This window comes from Monopterus albus, unplaced genomic scaffold (genome assembly GCF_001952655.1).
Source record: "Monopterus albus unplaced genomic scaffold, M_albus_1.0 scaffold66.1, whole genome shotgun sequence".
NCBI classification, from domain to species: Eukaryota; Metazoa; Chordata; class Actinopteri; order Synbranchiformes; family Synbranchidae; genus Monopterus; species Monopterus albus.
In genome coordinates, this window is record NW_018127946.1 from 197,049 (window position 1) to 217,576 (window position 20,528).

The 20,528-nt window shown below is 39.5% G+C and overlaps 1 protein-coding gene across 8 annotated transcripts in view; it reads right to left on the reverse strand.

Moving 5' to 3' along the window:
• The window catches only part of ctnnd2b (catenin (cadherin-associated protein), delta 2b), a 231,061-nt gene that overhangs the window by 102,920 nt on the left and 107,613 nt on the right, over positions 1-20,528 (reverse strand). For 4 of the 8 annotated variants that reach the window (XM_020604509.1, XM_020604507.1, XM_020604512.1 and 1 more), the window contains 7 exons: positions 14,843-14,988; positions 14,349-14,522; positions 12,151-12,296; positions 10,578-10,828; positions 9,537-9,668; positions 5,305-5,548; positions 2,886-2,942 (listed from right to left, as the gene is read on the reverse strand). In XM_020604509.1, the coding sequence (XP_020460165.1) occupies positions 2,886-2,942; positions 5,305-5,548; positions 9,537-9,668; positions 10,578-10,828; positions 12,151-12,296; positions 14,349-14,522; positions 14,843-14,988 (1,150 nt within the window). The remainder of the gene's footprint in view (positions 1-2,885; positions 2,943-5,304; positions 5,549-9,536; positions 9,669-10,577; positions 10,829-12,150; positions 12,297-14,348; positions 14,523-14,842; positions 14,989-20,528) is intronic. The other 4 variants (XM_020604511.1, XM_020604510.1, XM_020604508.1 and 1 more) reach the window with 3 other exon arrangements.

Consider the following 20,528-nt stretch of genomic DNA (forward strand, 5'->3'; position numbering starts at 1 on the left):
GTCTGCATTTTTAGAATAAAGTTCTGATATTCTGGGTGGGTGGAAACTTCCGCCCATTTTCTAAACCATTTAGTCACAAATGGGGTCAGGGAGCCAATCCCAGCCAGCTGCAGGCGAGAACACCCTGGACAGGTCACCAGTCCATCGGAGGGCTAACACACAGACAAACAACCACTCACACAGGCAATTTTAGAGACACCAATCAACCTATGCAGCATGTCTTTGGACTGTGGGAGAAAGCCAGAGCAACCAGAGGGAACCCACACAAGCACGGGGGGAACATGAAAACCCCGCACAGAAAGGCCCCGGGGCTTGAACCTGGAACCTTTGTGCTGTGGCAACAGCAGTAACCACCGCACCACCGTGCTGCCTGGGTGGAAACTTTTTAATGCTATTACTGCTTGAATCTAAGCAATCGGGCATGGGCAGCAATAGTCCAGAGTGAAAATTACAGTTAAATTCTGGTAGTTTCATTAATATATTGTATGAGATCAAAATACATATTTTTTCCCACTTTTGTAGCAATTTAATTGGGCATACTGTCCTAGGAAAACTGAATTTTGCAAAACAAATGTATTAACACTTAACCTTTAATGCAAGTTTTCATATTTTGTTTGTTTGTTTGTTTGTTTTGATTGAACTAGATGGCACCATAGGTCTTTCAGCATGGTGCTGTTTTGCATTCTTGAATGATCACAAACATTTTAAAGGTCGCTGCTGCAATTTGCAGTAAAGGAATGTATTATGGTATCTGATGAACAGGCATTTCAAATTGACCTTCAAGTGGGATGAAATGAGTGAGAAGGGGAATGAGTAGATGGGAAAGAAAGGGATAAGAAACTTAAGGAAAGACTCAGGCAGCTAGAAAAACAGAAGAAATTATAGAGAAAACAAAGAGAAGTGTGTGTGTCTGTTATGTTTGTGTCATCCAGGCAATGTGTGCATGTGAGGTGTGATGGCATGGCTGACTGGCTCAGGCTGGGAGAGCTGAACGAAAGGTTAGGAAATGTCAAGCACAGCTGAGAACCACACACACACTAACACACACGCACACAGTCTATCCCACCCCATGACTGAATATGGATCAGCAACTCTCAATGTGCCTGGGAGCATGAAACAAAATGAGGCACTGTTATGATCGGGTCAGATCCTGTCTAGCACAAATCTTTTTTCGTGTTACTGGGAAAGTTTCCATAAATTACTGGCAACCTGAAGGAGTAGAAGAGGCTGTCTCCACAGTAACGTGTCTCGATTTGCCAGATTGTGCCAGTGTGTGGCTTGACAAATCAGCAAAATTCTATTTGTTTGTGCAGGGTAAAGGTATCATCGTGACACCAGCTGCAGATGGTTGGGATGACCTCACACCTCTTCAGTTATCTGTGCTGATGCAGACAGTGTCAGGACAACAAGTGATTTTATTTATTTAATAACCATTCATTCATTTCATCAGACACATTTGAGTGTTAATTTAGAGAATGTGTCCTTTTTCTCTCCCTGTACCTTTCTACAGGTATCCCCGGCTCTGGAGCTCTACGTTTCTGATGAGTGGTCACCGGCCACCTCAACCTGCCCAGTGTTTGATTGTTTGTTGTGTCTTGTTGCTTTTCTTTTCTTTTCTTTCTCCTCTATCCACCCACCCCAACCTGCTGAGGCAGGAGGCCGCCCACCAAGAGTCAGGGTCTGTCAGAGGTTTCTTCTTCGGTTTTTCTCTAAAATACTGTGAGGTCTTGACCTGTCTATGCAATGTGCCTTGGGGTGATTTTTGTTGTGATTTGGGACTATATAAATAAAAATGAATTGAACTGAAGTGAACTGCCAGTATTGTTAGTATGTTTGGTTAGCTGCCGTTTGCTAGGTGTTAGGGTTAGGGTCTTTGCCAGTGTTATGAGCTAACGTTTCTGCCAGTATTGTTAGCTAATGTTGTGTGTTTTGGTAGCTAACTCACATCACAGGTTCTTACAAACAGTAACAATTTATGGACTAAATGCATCCCTAATCCCACTTAAAATTTAACAAGTGGCAACAACAGCTGCAATAAACCATAAAAATATACAGCCCAGCACTCAGACACTTCTGTAAAGTTAAGCTAAACCTATTGTATCATTGTCAAGAGCCATACAGTATGGTGGTGTACTAATAAAGTTAATTTAACCAGGCAGTTTTTTGTGTTTAAATGTTGGAATGAATCTAAGATTAGTGTCAGCAGTACACTGTATTTATAATCCTTTATATACTCAATTGAAGCCAAAGCTCAGTACTTTCATTAATTCACTTATTTGCTTCCTGGTGGAGAGTTAGACAAAAGGATCAGTACTGCTAAATCAAAAATCACACTGGGCGAGATACACAGATTCAAAATGAGGGACATTCAGAAATCACCAGGACAGACAGACGATGGAGACCACTGACCAAAAAATCCACAGGCAGATAAATGTATGGCAGGATGGATGGATAGATGGAAAGCCCAAGGAAAGAATGAGGAATATTTATAATCTAAAAAGCAAAAGTTTCTTGTAAGTCATATTAATACAAATTGCAAAAATAAAAAAGTAATCATTTATTTCTGAGTGTTTTGGGGTCACAAAGGATTTCATTCTGATGATTATTTATATGTCAAGTGCTTTTGAAAGCCAGTATCCTCATCTGATATCAAATTCAGAATCTATACAAGGCTAAAATTATGGTGAGTCTTGTTCATTACAGCACTATGCATAAATGAGTGACAATACAAATGTGAAATGTGAAATGCTGTCATGCTGCCATTAACATTAACATCTGTGTCTGATACTGGTGTCATATAGAGAAGATGGAGAGATTCAGTGAATGAGACAAAGGTAAGATTGATAGACAGAATGTAAATACGTAAAAATAAATAGCTGGATTACTTTGTCATTCTTTGCTCGGCTTGATTTTGATTCCACACAAGGAATTCTGGGTCGTACCTATCGAAGGGGGACAGGCAGAGAGAAACAAGAGAAAGGTATTTGTTGGCTTGTCTGGCAACAAATTATTCAGTAACTGTCATAATAGTGATGATTAGTAAATAGAAATCAATACGTAGCCACTAAACTCATCTTTCTCTCTCAACACTTGGTTATCAGGCAATGGTGGAGGAGGTGGGCAGGGTGAAGGACATGCACTTAGAGGAGGTGGTGTGGAAATGGGGGGTATGTCAGGTAAAGAGAGGGTCTTAGGATAAAAGAAACACCAAACTGGACATTTAACTACTGGTTAGTGCATAGTGCAGTTTTTAATCATATAGATCAAATACAACACGACTTAAAAAACAAAGATTTGCCCTAGGTTCTGTTAATAAAAATAAATGCTGATTGCTAACATAGATGATAATATTATCCATGTGCAATTTATTTACATTTTTTAGTGACTGAAGATGACTAACTTTATCTCAAAAAAGTAAGAGGCTAAATGGTGAGGAAATGACAAGCTGCTAATCATAATATTTGTGGGTTAGATTTAATAGGACACAAACTATCTCCATACTAGGGATGGGCACATGATTTTCAAGTATTTGAATAGTAATTACATTTAAAAAACTTATTATTTCATGCGACTATGATTTTGTTTTTAAAAACAAAGCGCCACTGTTTTCCCTTGCTTTTACAGGTATCTGGAAATAACGCAGTAACGAGGCCAGCATATCACTTTACTACAGCGCCAAATACAAACAGCAGAAACATGCAGAGACTACAGCCATCAAAAGGTTCAGTGTGGAACCTCTTTGAGAAAATAAATAAAAAGATGCAGCGCAAACTCTGCCAGGTTAAGTTAGCATATCATAAATCGACAACAACTATGCACATTCATTTGAAGGCAAGACAGAATGTGGCTAGCTTTGTCACCCAAAAAAGGATGTTTGATGATCGATGTGCAGAGCAAAAATTAATGAGGTATCACATCAAATAATGTGCTGCTGTATTGTTTTCAATGTATTACAGGACATAAATGATTTACATATCACTATTTTCACTTTTAATTTTGATTTTACATATGGTCCCAACCTTTTCTGATTTGGTGTTGTAGAACAGCAGCAGTGTAATATGTTTGTAACCTGTAAAACTGGACAACTACAGAATCAGTGTTCCTGTATGATTATAATGTTGGGGGACCCTCCCTTTAACACAGTGTGGACAACAAGCAACTCAAATAGAATCGTCTCATTTAGACGGTGCTAGCACTGACTCTGCATGTTGTGTATGTAAAGCAAAATGCCATGCATCACAAGTCAGTCTTTCAAATGTAGCAGTGTGGATGTGTGGAATGCTGGAAGCTACAGTACAGTGAGCTAAAGAGTGAACAAACAGACAATGTGAGTGCAATGTGCCCAGAGAAATAAACACTTGGACAATGGGTAGAGGAAAGTGCAATGACAACAACCAGAGTCAACTATGCTAAACACACAGAAAGATATGCTTGTGTTTACAAATGTCACAAAATAAGAAAGCCATTCAGCACAAAGTGGCTTCCTCATTAGAAATATGAAATTTGTGAAAAAATAAATATCACCTGTTTAAACCTGAACTGAAATGTCACAGAGACATTTCACTTTTAATTAGGCTGCTTCTGCCTTTGACAGCTAGTCTGTGCAGTCATTAGTCAGAAGGAGGAGGCAGAAAAATCTGAGGCACAACTGGAACAGAAATACAAACCTGATTTTAACTAGGACAAAAGAATGATAAAAACAGCTATCATACTGTGTATGTATGTGTCTTCGTCTTACTCTTTTATCTGTCTGTCATTGTTTCTCTCTCACACACCCACACTCATACACAGAGCTCTCTTGGTTTTAAAAGCAGACTTCATGCAGGCTTTTCACATTAATTCTGTCTACCTACTGCACAGAATGCAACTGATTATCACTGACAGAGAGGCACTCCACTCCTAATAGGGACAACAAACTTTTAAATTGGACCTGGAGGTGTGTGTGCAAGCATTCATACGACAGTGTGAACAAGCCCCAGCACCAGGCAAACTAGAGAGGACAGTGAAAGATGTGGCATGATGTGTGCCTCATACTAAAGCCCAGATTCAGCCAGCCTTTTACTACACGGGCATGTCAAATCCTGACAGTCAGTTATCTGTTGAGGTGCTACAAAGTGCTACAAACGTTTTCACTGTTAAGGCTTGATGTTCTCCAGGCTACTGATATTGAGACACTCATGTATGTATTATTAGGTGAATCTGGCCCTCAGTAAGTTCACTGAAAGTGGAAAGACAGTGGAACAAAGGGCTTAATCAACAAACCAGAGGTGGATACAAGAAACAATATGTCCTTTTTTTCCTCACCTTGGGTCCTTCTGGATGCTGTCCACAGATGGAGATCGGCCCAGGGCAGCCTCAGGGGGGAGGGCAGGGCCTGACTTGCTGTAAGGTGACTCGGTGGATGGGCAGAACTGCAGAGTACGGTACGGATTAGCATAGTCAGCCGCCCCACTTCCTGTGGCAAAGCTGCCTCTCTGAAAGGTGCCGGCAGTGCTCTGGCTTCCTGTTCGCTGCAAGGGGATTGGGTCGACACCAGGGGAGGGTGGGGCTAAAGCAGGAACAAGAGCGTAGGGACAAAGTAGATGGTTGAGGACCTCTTGGTACAGTTGGCTCACTACTGGATTTGATGTAGTCACGGAGGGGCAGGGAATGGTGGACACAGAAATTACCACACAACACAGGGGAGCACAGTTTTAAATATATACACACAATTACAAAGAAAAACAGCACAGAAGAAGAAAAGAGTAGAAAGGGAAGAAGCAAATAAATAAATAAAATAAGTATAACTAACTGCAGTGACAACTTACAACTTAACTGGAGCAGTTTCACCAAATAGCTAAAAAATGTCATTTAGATGAAACATCACAGACACAATCAAATTAAGCAGACAAGCACCAATAAAAGACACCGTTAAGCACAGTAAACTTCATAGGTCACACATAAAACTTGCAGTGCACCCCTTGCACTGCACTTGCAGTGTCTTTAAGATAACATTTATGAAATGTCCCCTATACAGCAGGGTCAGTTAAACCCAGGTGCACCAGGGCAAAAAAATAAACTGTAGGCCCCCCTCCCCTCTTCTCATTTATTCCAACCTTGGTGACTGTGTATGTGTCCAGTTATGTTCAAGTGCCCATTATGGAGAAAGTAAACCACCCATGGGAGCTTTGCCCAAAGCCCCATTTGGAAATACCATTCTGTGCCCAGGTTTGTAATGTATTATGGGAGCACAGTATAAACGTTTCACCTCAAAATGAGGTAAAACTGCCTTTATTTGGACCTACAATCAGGAGTCTCTGCTGCTTGACTGACAACCTGCAGTAGTGGGGACAACAGACCCCAGGAAGATGTTGTGCACAGACCATGGATGTAATAAGGAAAACAGAATACTGTGATCTGAGATGGCATCCCATTCATTCCAAGTTCTCCACTGGGTGCAAACAATGAAAAGGTTTTTTCACACATTTTGCACACATAATTGGCAGAAAATATTTAGTATATTTAGTATTCTGTTCTTTTAGATTGTGTATTTATAATTTTGCAGTGATCAGTTTTCTGAGACTGTCCTCCTGTAAAATATGAAAGTATATGTTGTTTGTGCCAGCAGGTTATTACAATGAAATGTTATGTGTTATAGTTTGATTATGATATGAGGAAAGGATTATGTAAATAGAGGAACAAAGTGTATAATAGGAGGAGTTTGGGGTAGATAGCTAGTAAGCAAAGCATAGGACTTTCCCTCAGCAGAGCAGCAGAGCTGAGTTCGATTTCAGTATGTGGCTTGTGTTTTTCATGAGTTTTTATTCCTCAACATAACAATGTGGTTTTATTACTAAAATTGACTAAGTAGTTTCATTTTCCCTAAACATAGCCAAGTACTTTTCGTACCTAAACCTAACCAAGTAGTTTGTGTGGCAAGACGTAATGAAACCATGACGGTTTTATGACAGTTCCCAAGACAATGGATTACCAGTAGCTTGCTGCTAGCTAGCCTTGATTGTGTTTGTGCCTATTTCCATGATGACAAAGGTCCATAAAGCTTGGCAGTGTTGTTAATGTTGGCAGGAATTAGTTGCAATTCCTCTCATGATTACAGGAGCACTATTAAATGAGACATCCCTATGGGTCATGTAGGTTGGAGCACTTATTGGATTTTCTAATAAATGAGCACGGTAAAAACAGGCCAGTGCTTTAGGGTCTCGGTCCAGCTGTAATTCACCAAGAAATAGCAACACTATGTAAATCCAAGTAAAGCCATTAGCCATTTTGTTTATGTCATACTGATATTATACATTAGGTATATTTTTATACTTTGGATAGAATTAGGCTAGCTACTCTCCCTGTTTCCAGTTTTTTATGATAAACTTAACTAATCTCTTCCATGTGAGCTGTATAATCTTCTCACCTAACTCTAGGAAAATGCAAATAAGTGTATTTCCCAAAATGTCAATTTTTTAAATAAAATCTATATTCCCATTTAATTTGTAATTTTGCTGTTACATTAATTTACTACAAAGTAATTTCCACATGGTGAACCTAGGGCCCCTAAGAGTGTGCCTGAACATGTAATCCAGCATTAAGACCTCAGAACATCATAAACCTTTCAAAACCTCATGCCAGTCTCATACAGAGAAAAGAATTTGGTTGAGCAACTATTCAGGTATGATGTATAGTAAAGCTTAATTTATGATTCTGCATTGAATCCACACCGTAGGTACACTGTAGCCTCCTGCTTACAACGTAGCCTGACGTGGATCTCTCTAGAAATGTAACTGCACATTGTGGCAGGGTTTCTAATTGCAGGGCGACACAGGCACATCAGTGCACAAGTATAAATGCTCACAATGGCATAGGCCACTTACATAGCCTACAGTGTAGGTTCTGCATAGATTAATTGCAGAACCATAAATCAAGCTTTACACCAGCTAATGCTAATGTGTGGGTGTGTTACTGTGAGAGATAGCAAGAGAGAAAGACTAGAGAACTGCAAGGACCTTGACTAGGCCTGAGAAAATTCATCTGTGATGTGAAGAGGGGTGTGAAGTGTTGACTGCTTGTTTCTAGTTCTGTTCATCAGCTTGAATCTATTTGAATTGACCTTGAAATCTTGCCATACTGCAACAGCTACTTTGTGCTACATAAAAGAAAAAGAAAGGAAAAAAGGGAAAAAATTTAAAAAGCAGGTCAAAGCCAATGTGGGAAAAAAGACTTGACAGTCACAATGGGTTTTTCCTGCTGTCGTGACTTACATTCACAGACAAAAGACTGGAGATGATTACTGTTATTGTTATTTTACTCATCCAAGTAACCTGTTAATGTGTATGAGGAGCCAGCATTACAAAATAAATTCAACTCTATCAAATCAGGTGAAGTCAAATTAAATTTGGTTTATAAAACCCAGTATCACAAATCACAAATTTGCCTCAAGGGGCTTTACAACACGTAACACCCTTAGACCCTCGAATCACATAAGGAAAAACCCATTAAAATCCCTATAACATTTCATTGTGATCAAATCTCTTTAGTGGTATAAGAATGGGATTTTTTTTCTCATTTTTCTCTGTATGTGTATTTCTCTGTACAGTGAAGCTTATTGTTCAGGCGACCAAAGCACCAGCAGTGCGTCAACAACATTTTAGGACATGGTTGATTTGCTCTGATTTCAAAGCACCCAAGCTAATGCCCATGGGAATAATTGAGATTAATTTTCATTTTCAACCTTGGAACTAATTAGTTAACAGACTGTGACTGAGAAACAAACTGCCATTCAGACCCCAAATGGGTTTGCCTGCCTGATCTAGTAAATAGCACTATAAAATGGAAAGAGGAAGTTTCTTATGTATATACATCCATCCATCAATCCATTTTCTGCATCAGTTCCCTTAATATCACCACACCATTAAAAACACAGTTTTTAATTGGGACCAGACTGTCTTTTTCTGTTCTGCCTCTCTGTAATTTCAATATTGCTTTGATCCCCATCAGGTTGGAGAAAACCACATCCAGCACCCAGACAATCAGCACAGGTGCCCCTCAGTTCTAAAGAGGAATCATTGAGTCTGTTCTCTGCACCTCCATCACTGTCTGGTTTGGTTCAGCACCAAACAGGACAGGAACAGACTCCAGTGGTCAGTCAGGACTGCAGAAAGAATCACTGGTGAATTACTTATCATCCACTGATAAAGCTAATACAAACAACTTTTGGTACATCTTCTTCTGTTCACTCCCTTAGTGTATCCTGTTCCTCTACCACTATTCATCCTCCTTTCTCATGTTCTTCGATATCACCTAAATACCATAGTTGCAAATTTGTTGCCACTGTAAAAAACAAAAGTGCACCTCTTGGATGCTACTGCCTATCAGATGTTTACCTTCTTCTCATACTCCTTCTGTGAAACCTGCTTTCTATTCTTCTTGTGTTTTGTGATTCAGATTGACAGTCTGTATTTGTAGATATCACTTTAACACCTTAAACAAATAACCTTCCATCTCATGTATTTATTTTCCTCAGTCTCCTTATCCCCATGTGTGCTTACCTTGCCCTCTAAGGTTGGGTTTGGTATAGACTCTGTCTTCATAAATGGGGTCGATGTGGTGTTCAGGAGACTGCAGGGGTCGGAGCTCAGAACCCAGATGACTATGCTGGCTGCTGTAGGAACCTCTGGAGCCTGGAGAGCACAGGGGCAGTGGTAGTTAGAGGCTGTCTAGTGACAGATGGATGGAGGTGAAATAATATTCTTTGGGAATATCAATGTGAACATTAAGTGGGAGAAACATGACAAATACAAATTAGATCACTGAATTCAGTATTGCCTTCACACTACATCATACAACAGAGGAATGGAAATGCTTTCATTTTATGCTGTCTTTAAACTTCAAAACATGAATCTTCAAAATGACAAATCCACCTTTTGTAAAGCCCTAACAAAGTCAAACCTTGGCCCATCTTAAGTAGAGTTCCTCAGTGGAGACAGTGAATCTCATTTATGAATTGTTCATGAGTACATTTGCAGTCTAATACATTTTAGATAAAACCTCAAGCCAATTTAATCAAATATTTGTTAATATGGTTTTTCTTTTGTATTCTTGTGCACATGCTGATGAATAGTAATCACACATAAATAGAGAGTGGGTTCATATGACCTTTGACTATCATAAAATAACATAATGGAACTGCTTCAGAAATACCGTGTTAGGCCCTGAAGAAAACCCATAATTCATTGTCTCATAGAACAAATGGCATTAAAAATGAAAGAAAAGGGAACAGACAGAAATTGAGGTTATACTAAGAAATAACACAGTTAATAACAACGGGCACTAAATAACATCTGCAACTGAGGTTAGATATACCTGCCATGCTATTCTATGTCAGGTGAATGTTTTGTTCTAGTATAAGAACAAGCAACGAAACAAACAAATCTATTAATCAGTTTAATCAATTAATTATTTTTCCACAAATGAAACCCCTGACTAGAATGGACAATCAACAGTATCTGCTTTAGACCACAGAAATTTAATGTGACATGATGGAATTTCACAAACGGACACATAGAAAGTATTAATAAAATTGTCTTGACCTCTACCTGCCAGGCTACCAGGCCTTTGCAGGGTTGCGTTGGCGTACAGCTCGTGGGAAATCTTGTAGCTGTCTGCTCCGATGTGATGCAGCATGCGCTTGGTGGGTGACAGGGTGGCATAGCTTCCCACTGCTGAACTAAGCTGGTGGATTGGCGACAAGGTGTGGTTTCCCCCTGGGGAGGCTGCCATAGGAAGAGGGGAGGAGGAGCCAGCAGCACCTGATGCTACCATGTTAATTGGCGATGAGGTGCTGCAGAAGGGGGAAATTTAACTGTCAGAATTTCTGTCTGACTATTGTTTCTTGTCTACAATGTCATAGCCCCATTTAAAACTGCTGTAGGCATTTAAGAGAATTTCCAGTTTTACACTTCAAAGTCCATCCATGCTTTGAGCAGTATTGCTCAGCCTGCAAAAAAAGTTGTACAATGTCATCTGTGTCTCTGGAGGAGCTTTGTCCTGATGTGATGATGTCATCAAGGTGAGCTGAGCTTAGGTTAGGAAATAGCAAATTTATAAGAGGAAATCTATGTCACAAACTAGCGATGTGGAGGTTGAAAGATATTGAATTTAACAGGCAGCTGGGTGTAATAAAAATATTCTATCAAGCTGCATTAGTGGAAATGTAGGCACCAGTATATTTTAGCATATGAAAGGTTGAGTTCCACCTTGTAATACAGCCCTGTTTGAGCCTCAGCTCAGGCATGCCCATCTGTCATTGGTTAGATTTGAACCTCTCTGTGGCCGTTGTGCTCCTGTGGAAGAATTCCACTATCGCCTTCACTTTGTCCACAGTGGGCATCATCACCTTCAGAGCATCTCTTACAAACAGGTTAATTGTGTGTGCAAGACTCTTGAAGTGAAGCACATTCTCTGTCATATAGGCTTGGGATAATTTTGTGGGAGAGCATTTTCCTGCTTGGAATTACAGTACATACATTGAATTGAGAGCATGAGTAAGCTTCTTTGTCATCCACGACTGAAAATGGTTGGAAATCACATGCAATCATTTTAGTCAATTCCTCATCACTTGTGTTCAGTTTTACTGGGGTCACAGCCTTTTGCACAAACTGTCTCATAGAGCTCTGGGTTGTAAGTCTAGGTGGTTGTGGTGGTGTACTGGATGACGCTGTAGACACTGCAGCAGCAGCAACAGTTGCAGTAGACAAACTGGCGCATTCATTAGAAGCAGGTTCACTTGCATGCCTCTTGTCTTCCAACTGCACTGATGGATGTACAATTCTAATGTGCCTGTGCAGGTTATTTGTAGAGCCTGCTCGATATGAGATTTTAACCTTGCAAACTCTACACTCTGCCTTTGTATCATTGATGGAACTGAAATGCATCCAAATTTTACTGCGGTCACTCATTTTCTCACCTTTCCAGCGTTTTGTCTCTGTAGTGGCTGTTCTCTCTCCTTCCTGTTTCTTTCTCTGTGTGTGTGTTGTGTATGAAACCCTCTGTGGACACAGGTTTCCTGACTGGGTGTACCGGCAAGAGCGCTGAATCCTAGCTAATGTGCTTCTAACAATGAGGCCTTGTTAAATCAGTTAGCCAGACTGAAATTTAACCAACCTGTAGGATTTGGCGAGCCGGCTGGGTGACTGTTTGGGTGAGGACACCCTCTGTAGCGTGGCATAGCTGGGCATGTCAGAGGAAGCTGATCCCAAGCGCTGTAGCTTTGTAGGGGATCCCACCGCCTGCAGAGGGGAGCTGACACGCTGTAATGGAAGAGTTGTACTTCATTAAAGGGTAATGTCACTCACTTTAAATATTCATCCACTCTTTTTATTCTTATCATTATTTATAGAGAGATTAACAACTCCCCCGGAGCTGGAAAACCAGAGAGCAGAGACTCTGTGATAACATCACGATGGAAAGCTTGGAGTTATCACACCAAACAAGGGAAGACTGAACTTTTATAACCAAATGAACTTGGAATGTGACTGCAAGCAATGGGCTGCCAGATGAAGTTTCTTCAGAATTCTAAACTCGTATTTTCATTTTGTGCCAAATGACGGAATAAGTTGAAGTACTGAAACATTTGCAAGATTTTGTGTTTACAGAGCCTAAAGTACAGTTTTAAATATGCCATTAATCTGGATGACGAGCATGGTCAAGAAGTGAGGATGCTGATCATTTCTGATATAGCTGAATGATGCAGGTAATTTTTTTCAAATGAGTTCAAAGACATAATTCACATGGTATTTTTAAAATCTAAAACTCTGAACCTGAAAAAGTGAACACATTGTAGCGCTGCAAAAAAAAGCAATAAAATGGTAAATCATCACCTAAGAGCCAGAATTGAATACAGATTTGCTCCATTGTGGATGCGCTGTGGACTGACCCCATACAAGGATCCACTTGCAGATCTTATAATCCCATTGTACTAACTGCAATAAATATGCAGGGTCAGCCTTTTCTTCGATTGCTACCATGATAGTGGTAATGTTGTTAGATGAAGAGTGGGCACACTTTTGCTTCCACAGCACTGAAGTGCCATGTGTTTGTACTAAAGCACTAAACATCTGCCCCAAATGTAAAGAACACTGTGGAGATAAAGTAGTTTTGCACAACATTTGACTGTGCAGGGTATTTTTAATGCATCATGGCTCATGAGCTGCATCCATGTGTTATTTTGTGGGCTAATTATTGTATGTGGATTTAAGCGGCAGATCAGTGATTCTCAAGGACCGGCTGGAGCACAGCTCCTAAGTGCAACGCAGGTCACTGTGTGGAAAGCTGATATAGGAGGTGTTGATGAGAGAGAGCCTACTGAACTGAATGAGCTAAGGAGGTGCTGCTCAAAGACAATGTGTGTGCTGTTGTCACTCCCTCCAGTATCCTATATCATAACAAGAAAGTACAGTAGGTCGTAATTAGATAAAAACATCACATTTACATGTGAAAGTATCTCGTTATACCAAGAAAAGTTTCTCATTATAATGGGATACCTAACAAATTTTTTTTTTTTCAGTGGTGGCAGTACGCTGCAGTAGGTGGTTCTTGTGCATACCATAAAATATAATTCTGCAGGTGCCACTCCTCACCAATGTTTTGTAGTCAAGTTTAGTACTTTGGTGCATATCCTTTACATCCAATGGCAGCTTGAACTCTGCTATTCATAGACATGACCAGTTTCTGGTGTCACTTCAGCATAGAAAAGGTATCCCCCGCTGAGTTCCAATTGGGTGACTGACTTGGCCTGTCAAAAACTTTTAGCTTTAAAAACTCATTTGTAGCCTTAGTCGTGTGTTTGAGATCATTGCCTTTCTGTAAAATGAATGACAATGACTTTTAACTTTGGCAATTACTGGATAAATCAGAAATTCTGACTAGTAACACAGCTAGAGGAAACATTAGAGGATCACCAAAGTTACTGAAATCTACCCTGTGGCGAATGTCTGTACTGCATTGGCAGACAAATGCTCTGGTTTCAAGGTAGAAAGCTGATATCTAAAATGTTTTCACTTACAATTTTTTGCAATGCATTTTTTGTTTTTTTCCAAGTATGCAACAGCTGTTGTCCTTCACAAAGGAACACACTACAATATTTTTAGAAGCTCAGCCAAGCCTACAGAGGCTGAGTGTAGTATTTCCTTAATATAACAGAAGTGATAGGATTAAAAAAAAGGCCAAAAGTGACACTAACACTCTTTAGTTTCAGATGGTGACAGCAGTGTTAAGGATTCCACTAGCAGTGTACTACTGATAGGAGTGGGGAAAACATCTATCAGCAACTGAATCACAGTAATCTCTTCAGGGATTTGTACCTGTGCAGGCAAAGTGGCACAGGAGTAATACACGGATGATCCAGTAGGTGCAGATCCACCCTCAGTGGGCATGTGGAAGGCGCTACCATGGGCCTGTTGAGCAAATGAGTCTCTCTGGGACTGGGAGGGAGAGTCTGTCCCTGTTAACTGGGCAGCTGCACGGCTGGATGTCACCTACAGAGGACAGAGTGTGGACAAAGTTTAAAGAGGGAAACACGCACCAAGTGAGAAGTAGAGAGGGACGATGGAGAGGGAGGAGAGAGGAAAGAAGAAGAGGAGAAATGGGAGAGATAATATATAAAAAGTGTGTGAGAGAATGCACGGGGAGATCAAGAGAACAAAGAATGAGACAGGAGACAGAGATGATATGAAGAGAGAGAACAGATGAAGAAGCAGAGTGGTGGAGGAAGATGGGCAGGGATTAGAAATGATAAAATGAAGAAAAAAGAAACAATTAAAAATAAACCCTCTGATTAATCAATGTGTGAGTGTACCTGATTGTAGCTGTGCACTGCCCCTCCGATCTGCCCACTGCGGCCTGTTTCCCCAAGTGCAAGGCCATGGTTACTGTGGTAACCAGCTGCTGCATAGGCATCCTGGCTGTTGAGGTGCAAAGTGCTTTGGGAGAGGAGTCCTTGTCCTGATGTGAAAAGGAAAAAGAGGAGATGAATAAGTCATTAGAGGTCAGTGAAGAAGCGTTTGATGTCTAGAGCCTTTAATATAAATAAATTAATAAATTCTGTATTTTCTATGAGAGGGGAGACAAGAGGAATTTGGGTTTGGACCTGGAGAGATGTCAGCTGAGGTTATGTCAGTGTTTGAGATAAACGTTTGATCATTTTCAAAAACCACCTTAAGCTTTGCTGTCCCTTCTGTCTTACTTGTATTTATGTAACTGTTTTCAGATGACTTTTGCTTCTCTAACAGCCTGTCTTTGTGTAAAGATTGACTGTTTGTGGTCTTGAAGGCTATTTCTAGCTCACGTTATACAGTGTATTTCTTTTTTATGAGAAAGAATGAATGTGAATAAAATAATTATAACTGTCTTGATTTGTAACAGACCTTAAAAATGAAAAAGAAGAGAAAATAAAGTGACGACAGGAAGCTAAAGCAAAATAAAATAGAATTTCTTGTCCTTATTTTCAAGACACCTATTTGCTTTTTACCCACTATGTTATTCCAGCCTTTCCATTTTTTTCCTCTCATGTTCTCTGACCCTTAAATTTCACTATGTTCCTGGCCTCTGTTTAAAACACTCTCGGTGTCTCTATTCATCCCTTTATTATTCTCTACTATTTGTGTTAGTGTTAGAATATTACACACACTTGAGTGAAATAAAAATGTACGTATTAAAGCTGTCCTTTGTGCATCTATTCATAGACCAGTGTAAATGACAAAATGTTAAATCTTTCTTTTCAAATGTTAGGTGAAATGCCAGAGCTTTCTGTTAAGCTAATGCTTAGCATAGCGTAGCCTAGCCTGTTTCTAGGTTCAAAAATATGTCTACCCTCATCTCTAAAGGTCACTCATTAACAGTAACATCAGTTTATTCTGTACACAAAAATGACATCTTTGTTTTTTCCAGGATTGACAAGGATTCCAATCTTGACAAGGAACTTATTTTAACAAGTTTGTATTGTTGATCAGTATAAATGGCTATAGTATACACTGGTCAGCAAAAGAAATGCAGTATGATTCATTATGAGTTGTGAGACAGGAATGAATTTTACAAAATACACTGCCTTAATTAACATATCCACTTAGCAACCAAGCGGATAGCCACTCTGTTACCAAGTCACCATCTATTACACCAGAATGTGAAAAAGAATTTCTCTATGCCACATTCTGGTGTGACTAGGCCCTTATGCCACACAATTCTAGCTTGATAACAGCCCAACCAGATAAACACAATATACATTTGACCCCGTTCAATGTTTCCTACAACGAGTTTATACAGCAAGCATAGGTGAGCACCATCTTAGCAGAGCAGCAGCAGTTTCACTGCTTTGTCAGGATGTGTTCAGGCATTACACTAGTTATGTGTGTAAAATGAATAAAAAAAAATGTCTTGACACCTAAAAATACACTTCAGGTCACCATCATGTTCATAAAACACATGTAAAACACAAGCTCCTGTGTTGACATGCTTTTAGGGGAAGTGAGCAGCACAACATCTGGAATGTCTAATGACGTCCCAAAAAAGACTGTATATCTGAATGACAAATTTTCCAATGTTTTTAATGATAAGTGTGCAGAATGCCATTTGAAATGATGGGCTGTATTATTTTTGCTGTTAGGTATAACAAATAAGTCTGTAATGCCTCAAGCAAGCAGTGAATGACAGCGGTGTCAACTTTATGACAAAGTGACCATCCAGAAGGGAAAAGATATTGCAGAATTAGATATCTGTACCTTAAATACAGCATACACATTACACATACATCAAGTATTCACGTGTCTGTCTCATTTTAGACACTAAGAACTAAGAAAAAGCTACTAAAAGCTCAACGTTTTTTTCGGGGGTAGGTAAGTTTGTCATTTTTTTTTAATCTTCGTCCCTGGCTCATTACACATCATCTACACTTTGCAATATCATCTGTCAACTGCAGTCAAATTTGAAGTGTGAGAATCAGTGATACACTGCTGTGTAACACCTTCTGCTGAGGCTGTTTTTATTACCGGAACCGCACTTCCACTTATATGTTCAGGCTGCCATCCAAAATCCACCAAAGATCCAGCTGGCCAGTCATACAGTGAGCTACTATGAAGCTAGCAGCTGGTCAGCCATCAACTCCATCGGTTAGCCAAGGGTAACTTTTCAGTTTGTGAGTCAGACTTGCAGGAGCATTAAATATATAACCTTTTCTAATCAAGTGCTTTAAAAAGATGCCTCAATACAAGCTCATTAACTTTTATGTGAGCAGTCAATTTGTGAAAATGGATGTAATTTATTTTCTCTAGGTTCATAATGTCATGAAACTACAGATGTTCACATCCCGCTTTGTGGCAAAAAAAAAAAAAGTACAGTAATTTATGACTGACTACTGTATGACACAGATAAAAAAAACAGGTTCACAGAGCAGACTGACGCATATACCTGCAGCATAATGAGATCAAATGTTTCGCTTCTAATTTTACCAGCCGCTTCATTCACGTTTCTGAAATACTTGCAGTTGTTTGATTTGCACATGGAATTTTATTGATTGATTGATTTATTCTTTCAAGCAAGTAAAGATAGTCGACATGTCAACACACATATCCAACAAATGCTAATCCATTATCAATTTGCTTATACCTAGTACATGCTTGAATGGAGTAGGAAGAAGTCAGACTTATCCAGTCCTACCCCATGACATCATCTTACCATCATTGGTTTGCAAGCAGTATCTCTACATAGATAATTCTCTTCTACACCACAGAAGTAATATACTAAAAAAATTATAATAGAGTGTTAACATTCTTACACCACACCCACAATGTTAAATCTGTTCTTGCATATATCTTGATTGACACATACCTTTATATTTATTTTTAAACTCATCAATTCTATTACTATTTGTAATAGAACAGTTGTTTGATTTGCACATGGAATTTAGCATTAACATGCAAATATGCATAGACAATCGCATTTAGCACAAACAGGTTACATCATGTATGCATAAAACACAGTGACAAGACATTCACAGGTGTTTTGTAGACTGTAAATTGTGTGGATGCCTGGGTTTTGCAATGCAGATTTGTTTGAGGAAGATGAAAGCCAAAACTTTCCAATCCCTCTTAATCCTGTTAAATTTTTGATGCACCATTGATTGATTCACTTTTGGTGATGATAACAATGATGCTCCTCATCAACACCTTTAATTACAGAAACAGGCTTTTTTTTTAATTTGGTTACTTATTATTACCTAAAACATGAAGTCCCAAAGCAGCATTTTGCTTCAGTAATGCATGAATTCAGCAACATTGTATTTACAGTACTGTAGCCACTTTTCCATTGGTTTGCCTTTTTGGCACTGTCCCTGTGCTGGAAAATAACTTTACTGTATTACATTAGCTGTAAATAGACATATAAATTCCTAGCACTCAGTATATGTACTCAAAGGAATTCTTGAGCTGTTCTCCATCATCACCAACTATCCCTTTAATCTCTACTGATGTTGCCAGCAGTCTAAGAACCAGAAACTTTGTTTGTGTGTGATTTCTAAAGAAGAGTGAAAGAAAGATTATAGTCTGCCTGCAGTCAATATCGTCTGCATGGGACACATAAAGTCAGTAGCTAATGGTAAATGGAGCCACTCTGGATAAATGCATAGGAAAATAAAGAGAATATAGTGTGAATAAAGTAACTATACAGCAAATGGCTCCTGTAGCCGGTGTAGCTGGTAATCATGCATTATTTGCATATCGCAGTTATAATAAGCTAAAGGTGCTGGGTGAGTTTACTAGGTAACAGCCTCAATGACCAATATAGGCTCATGTGTACACACACACACACACACACACACACACACACACACACACACACAGGTATATGAAACCATAAAATGAAATGGACAAATTTGTACTCCAGATGGAGTCATACATACACTCTTGCCCACAAACCCAAATGTGTGTTTACAAAGTCAGGGATGTTTTCCACAGTTTTAGTAGCCTTCTTTAGGTGTGTTTCATATGGGTAGTGGAGTCATTAGGGAAGTGAAAGGCCTCATAAATACATGATCACTCAGATGCCAAACACTGAAGGCTCCACTGATTAATCTGAGGTGAGTGAGTGAGGGTAGGGAAGTGAGGTATGTGTAGATAGGAAGAGGTAGGAGTATATTAGTGCATTAGCTGGAAAGAAGTAGAGTGCTACTGAATATAAAGATGTCTGCTTGTGCATTTTCTCACTTATCTCTTCTCTCTCTCTCTCTCTCTCTCTCACACATACACACAAACAAATAAACAAAAAAAGATTTGGTGGCTTTTCTTTGTGACCGGCATTCTCTATTGGCACATTTTAATATTTCATCAGCTGGCTATATTTAGACACCCAGTGGAGGCATATGCAATTTGCTACACATAAAACTGCATGCACAGTCCTGAATAGCTGTGTACAACATAGTCACATACACACATATTAATACACACACTGGCAAGCAACACCAGCATGAAGCAGCATGAAGCAGCATGAAGCATGAAGAGACTCAGCGTAGTCTGTAGCTGTGGCACACTAATCTGCTCAGCAGCTTTGAGTAAAGGAGTGGATTCTGCTGCTGTGTATGTGTTACAGATGTGCATATGTATCTCTTCATTTGCACAATGTGTGTGTGATGCTTCCTTATATGACCATGTGCTTTTGGGCCAGATGGATTTTCTCGACTGACCGCTCCTTTTTGCTTTGTTTACACCACTTAAACAAATACCAGTTGACTGTTCATGAGCAGATGGTGGCAGATTTAATGGGTCCTTAATTTCAGGCAGAGGTAGACAAAACTAAGCCTATCAAGTATAGGCAGTAACTTTCAAGTTTTGTTGGCTGAAATGACAGTAGGTCAAACACAAGGTCTCTGGGTATTTTTTAATGTTGCTGGCTTTCTCACTTTAAAACAAAACTCCTTTAAAAGAGTCTTGAACATGGACTTAATGGCTACATACATGATATCCTGCTAAAAGACTGAGGCTAAAGATGCATGATGGCACATGAAAACAACTATAGACAGCACTGTTTTTGTGCTGCAGTGTAGAGCTAGTTAGTCCTAACAGTGTAAATGTGGTAAAGAAAAACACAAAGTTAGGCTGTTGATTCTTTCAAACATAACCCTGTTTGAAATAATATGCTTCACTTTGAATGTTACAAGAGAAACGTTTTAAGAATGAAGGATGTGTTTCGAGACCATAACCATCTCTCAGGTCATGTTAGCTGGGGTTGCTGGAGTTTAAACCTCCTTACACCCAGTAAAGAGAAGTACAGTTTTTACTTTTCCTTATGCTGCTTATGTACACATGCAACCCTACAAAAAAATATGATTGCTGTTTGGAGGAGGGGTATGGTGAATGGTCATTTACAGATAAAGCTACATTTTGCTCCTTTTTAGTTTGATCTTTTATCCACTCTCTCTCTCTCTCTGTTTGCTGCTTTCTTTCCATCTGCCTCTCATTTTACTTACATTTTTTATGGGATGGGGGTGTTACTGTACA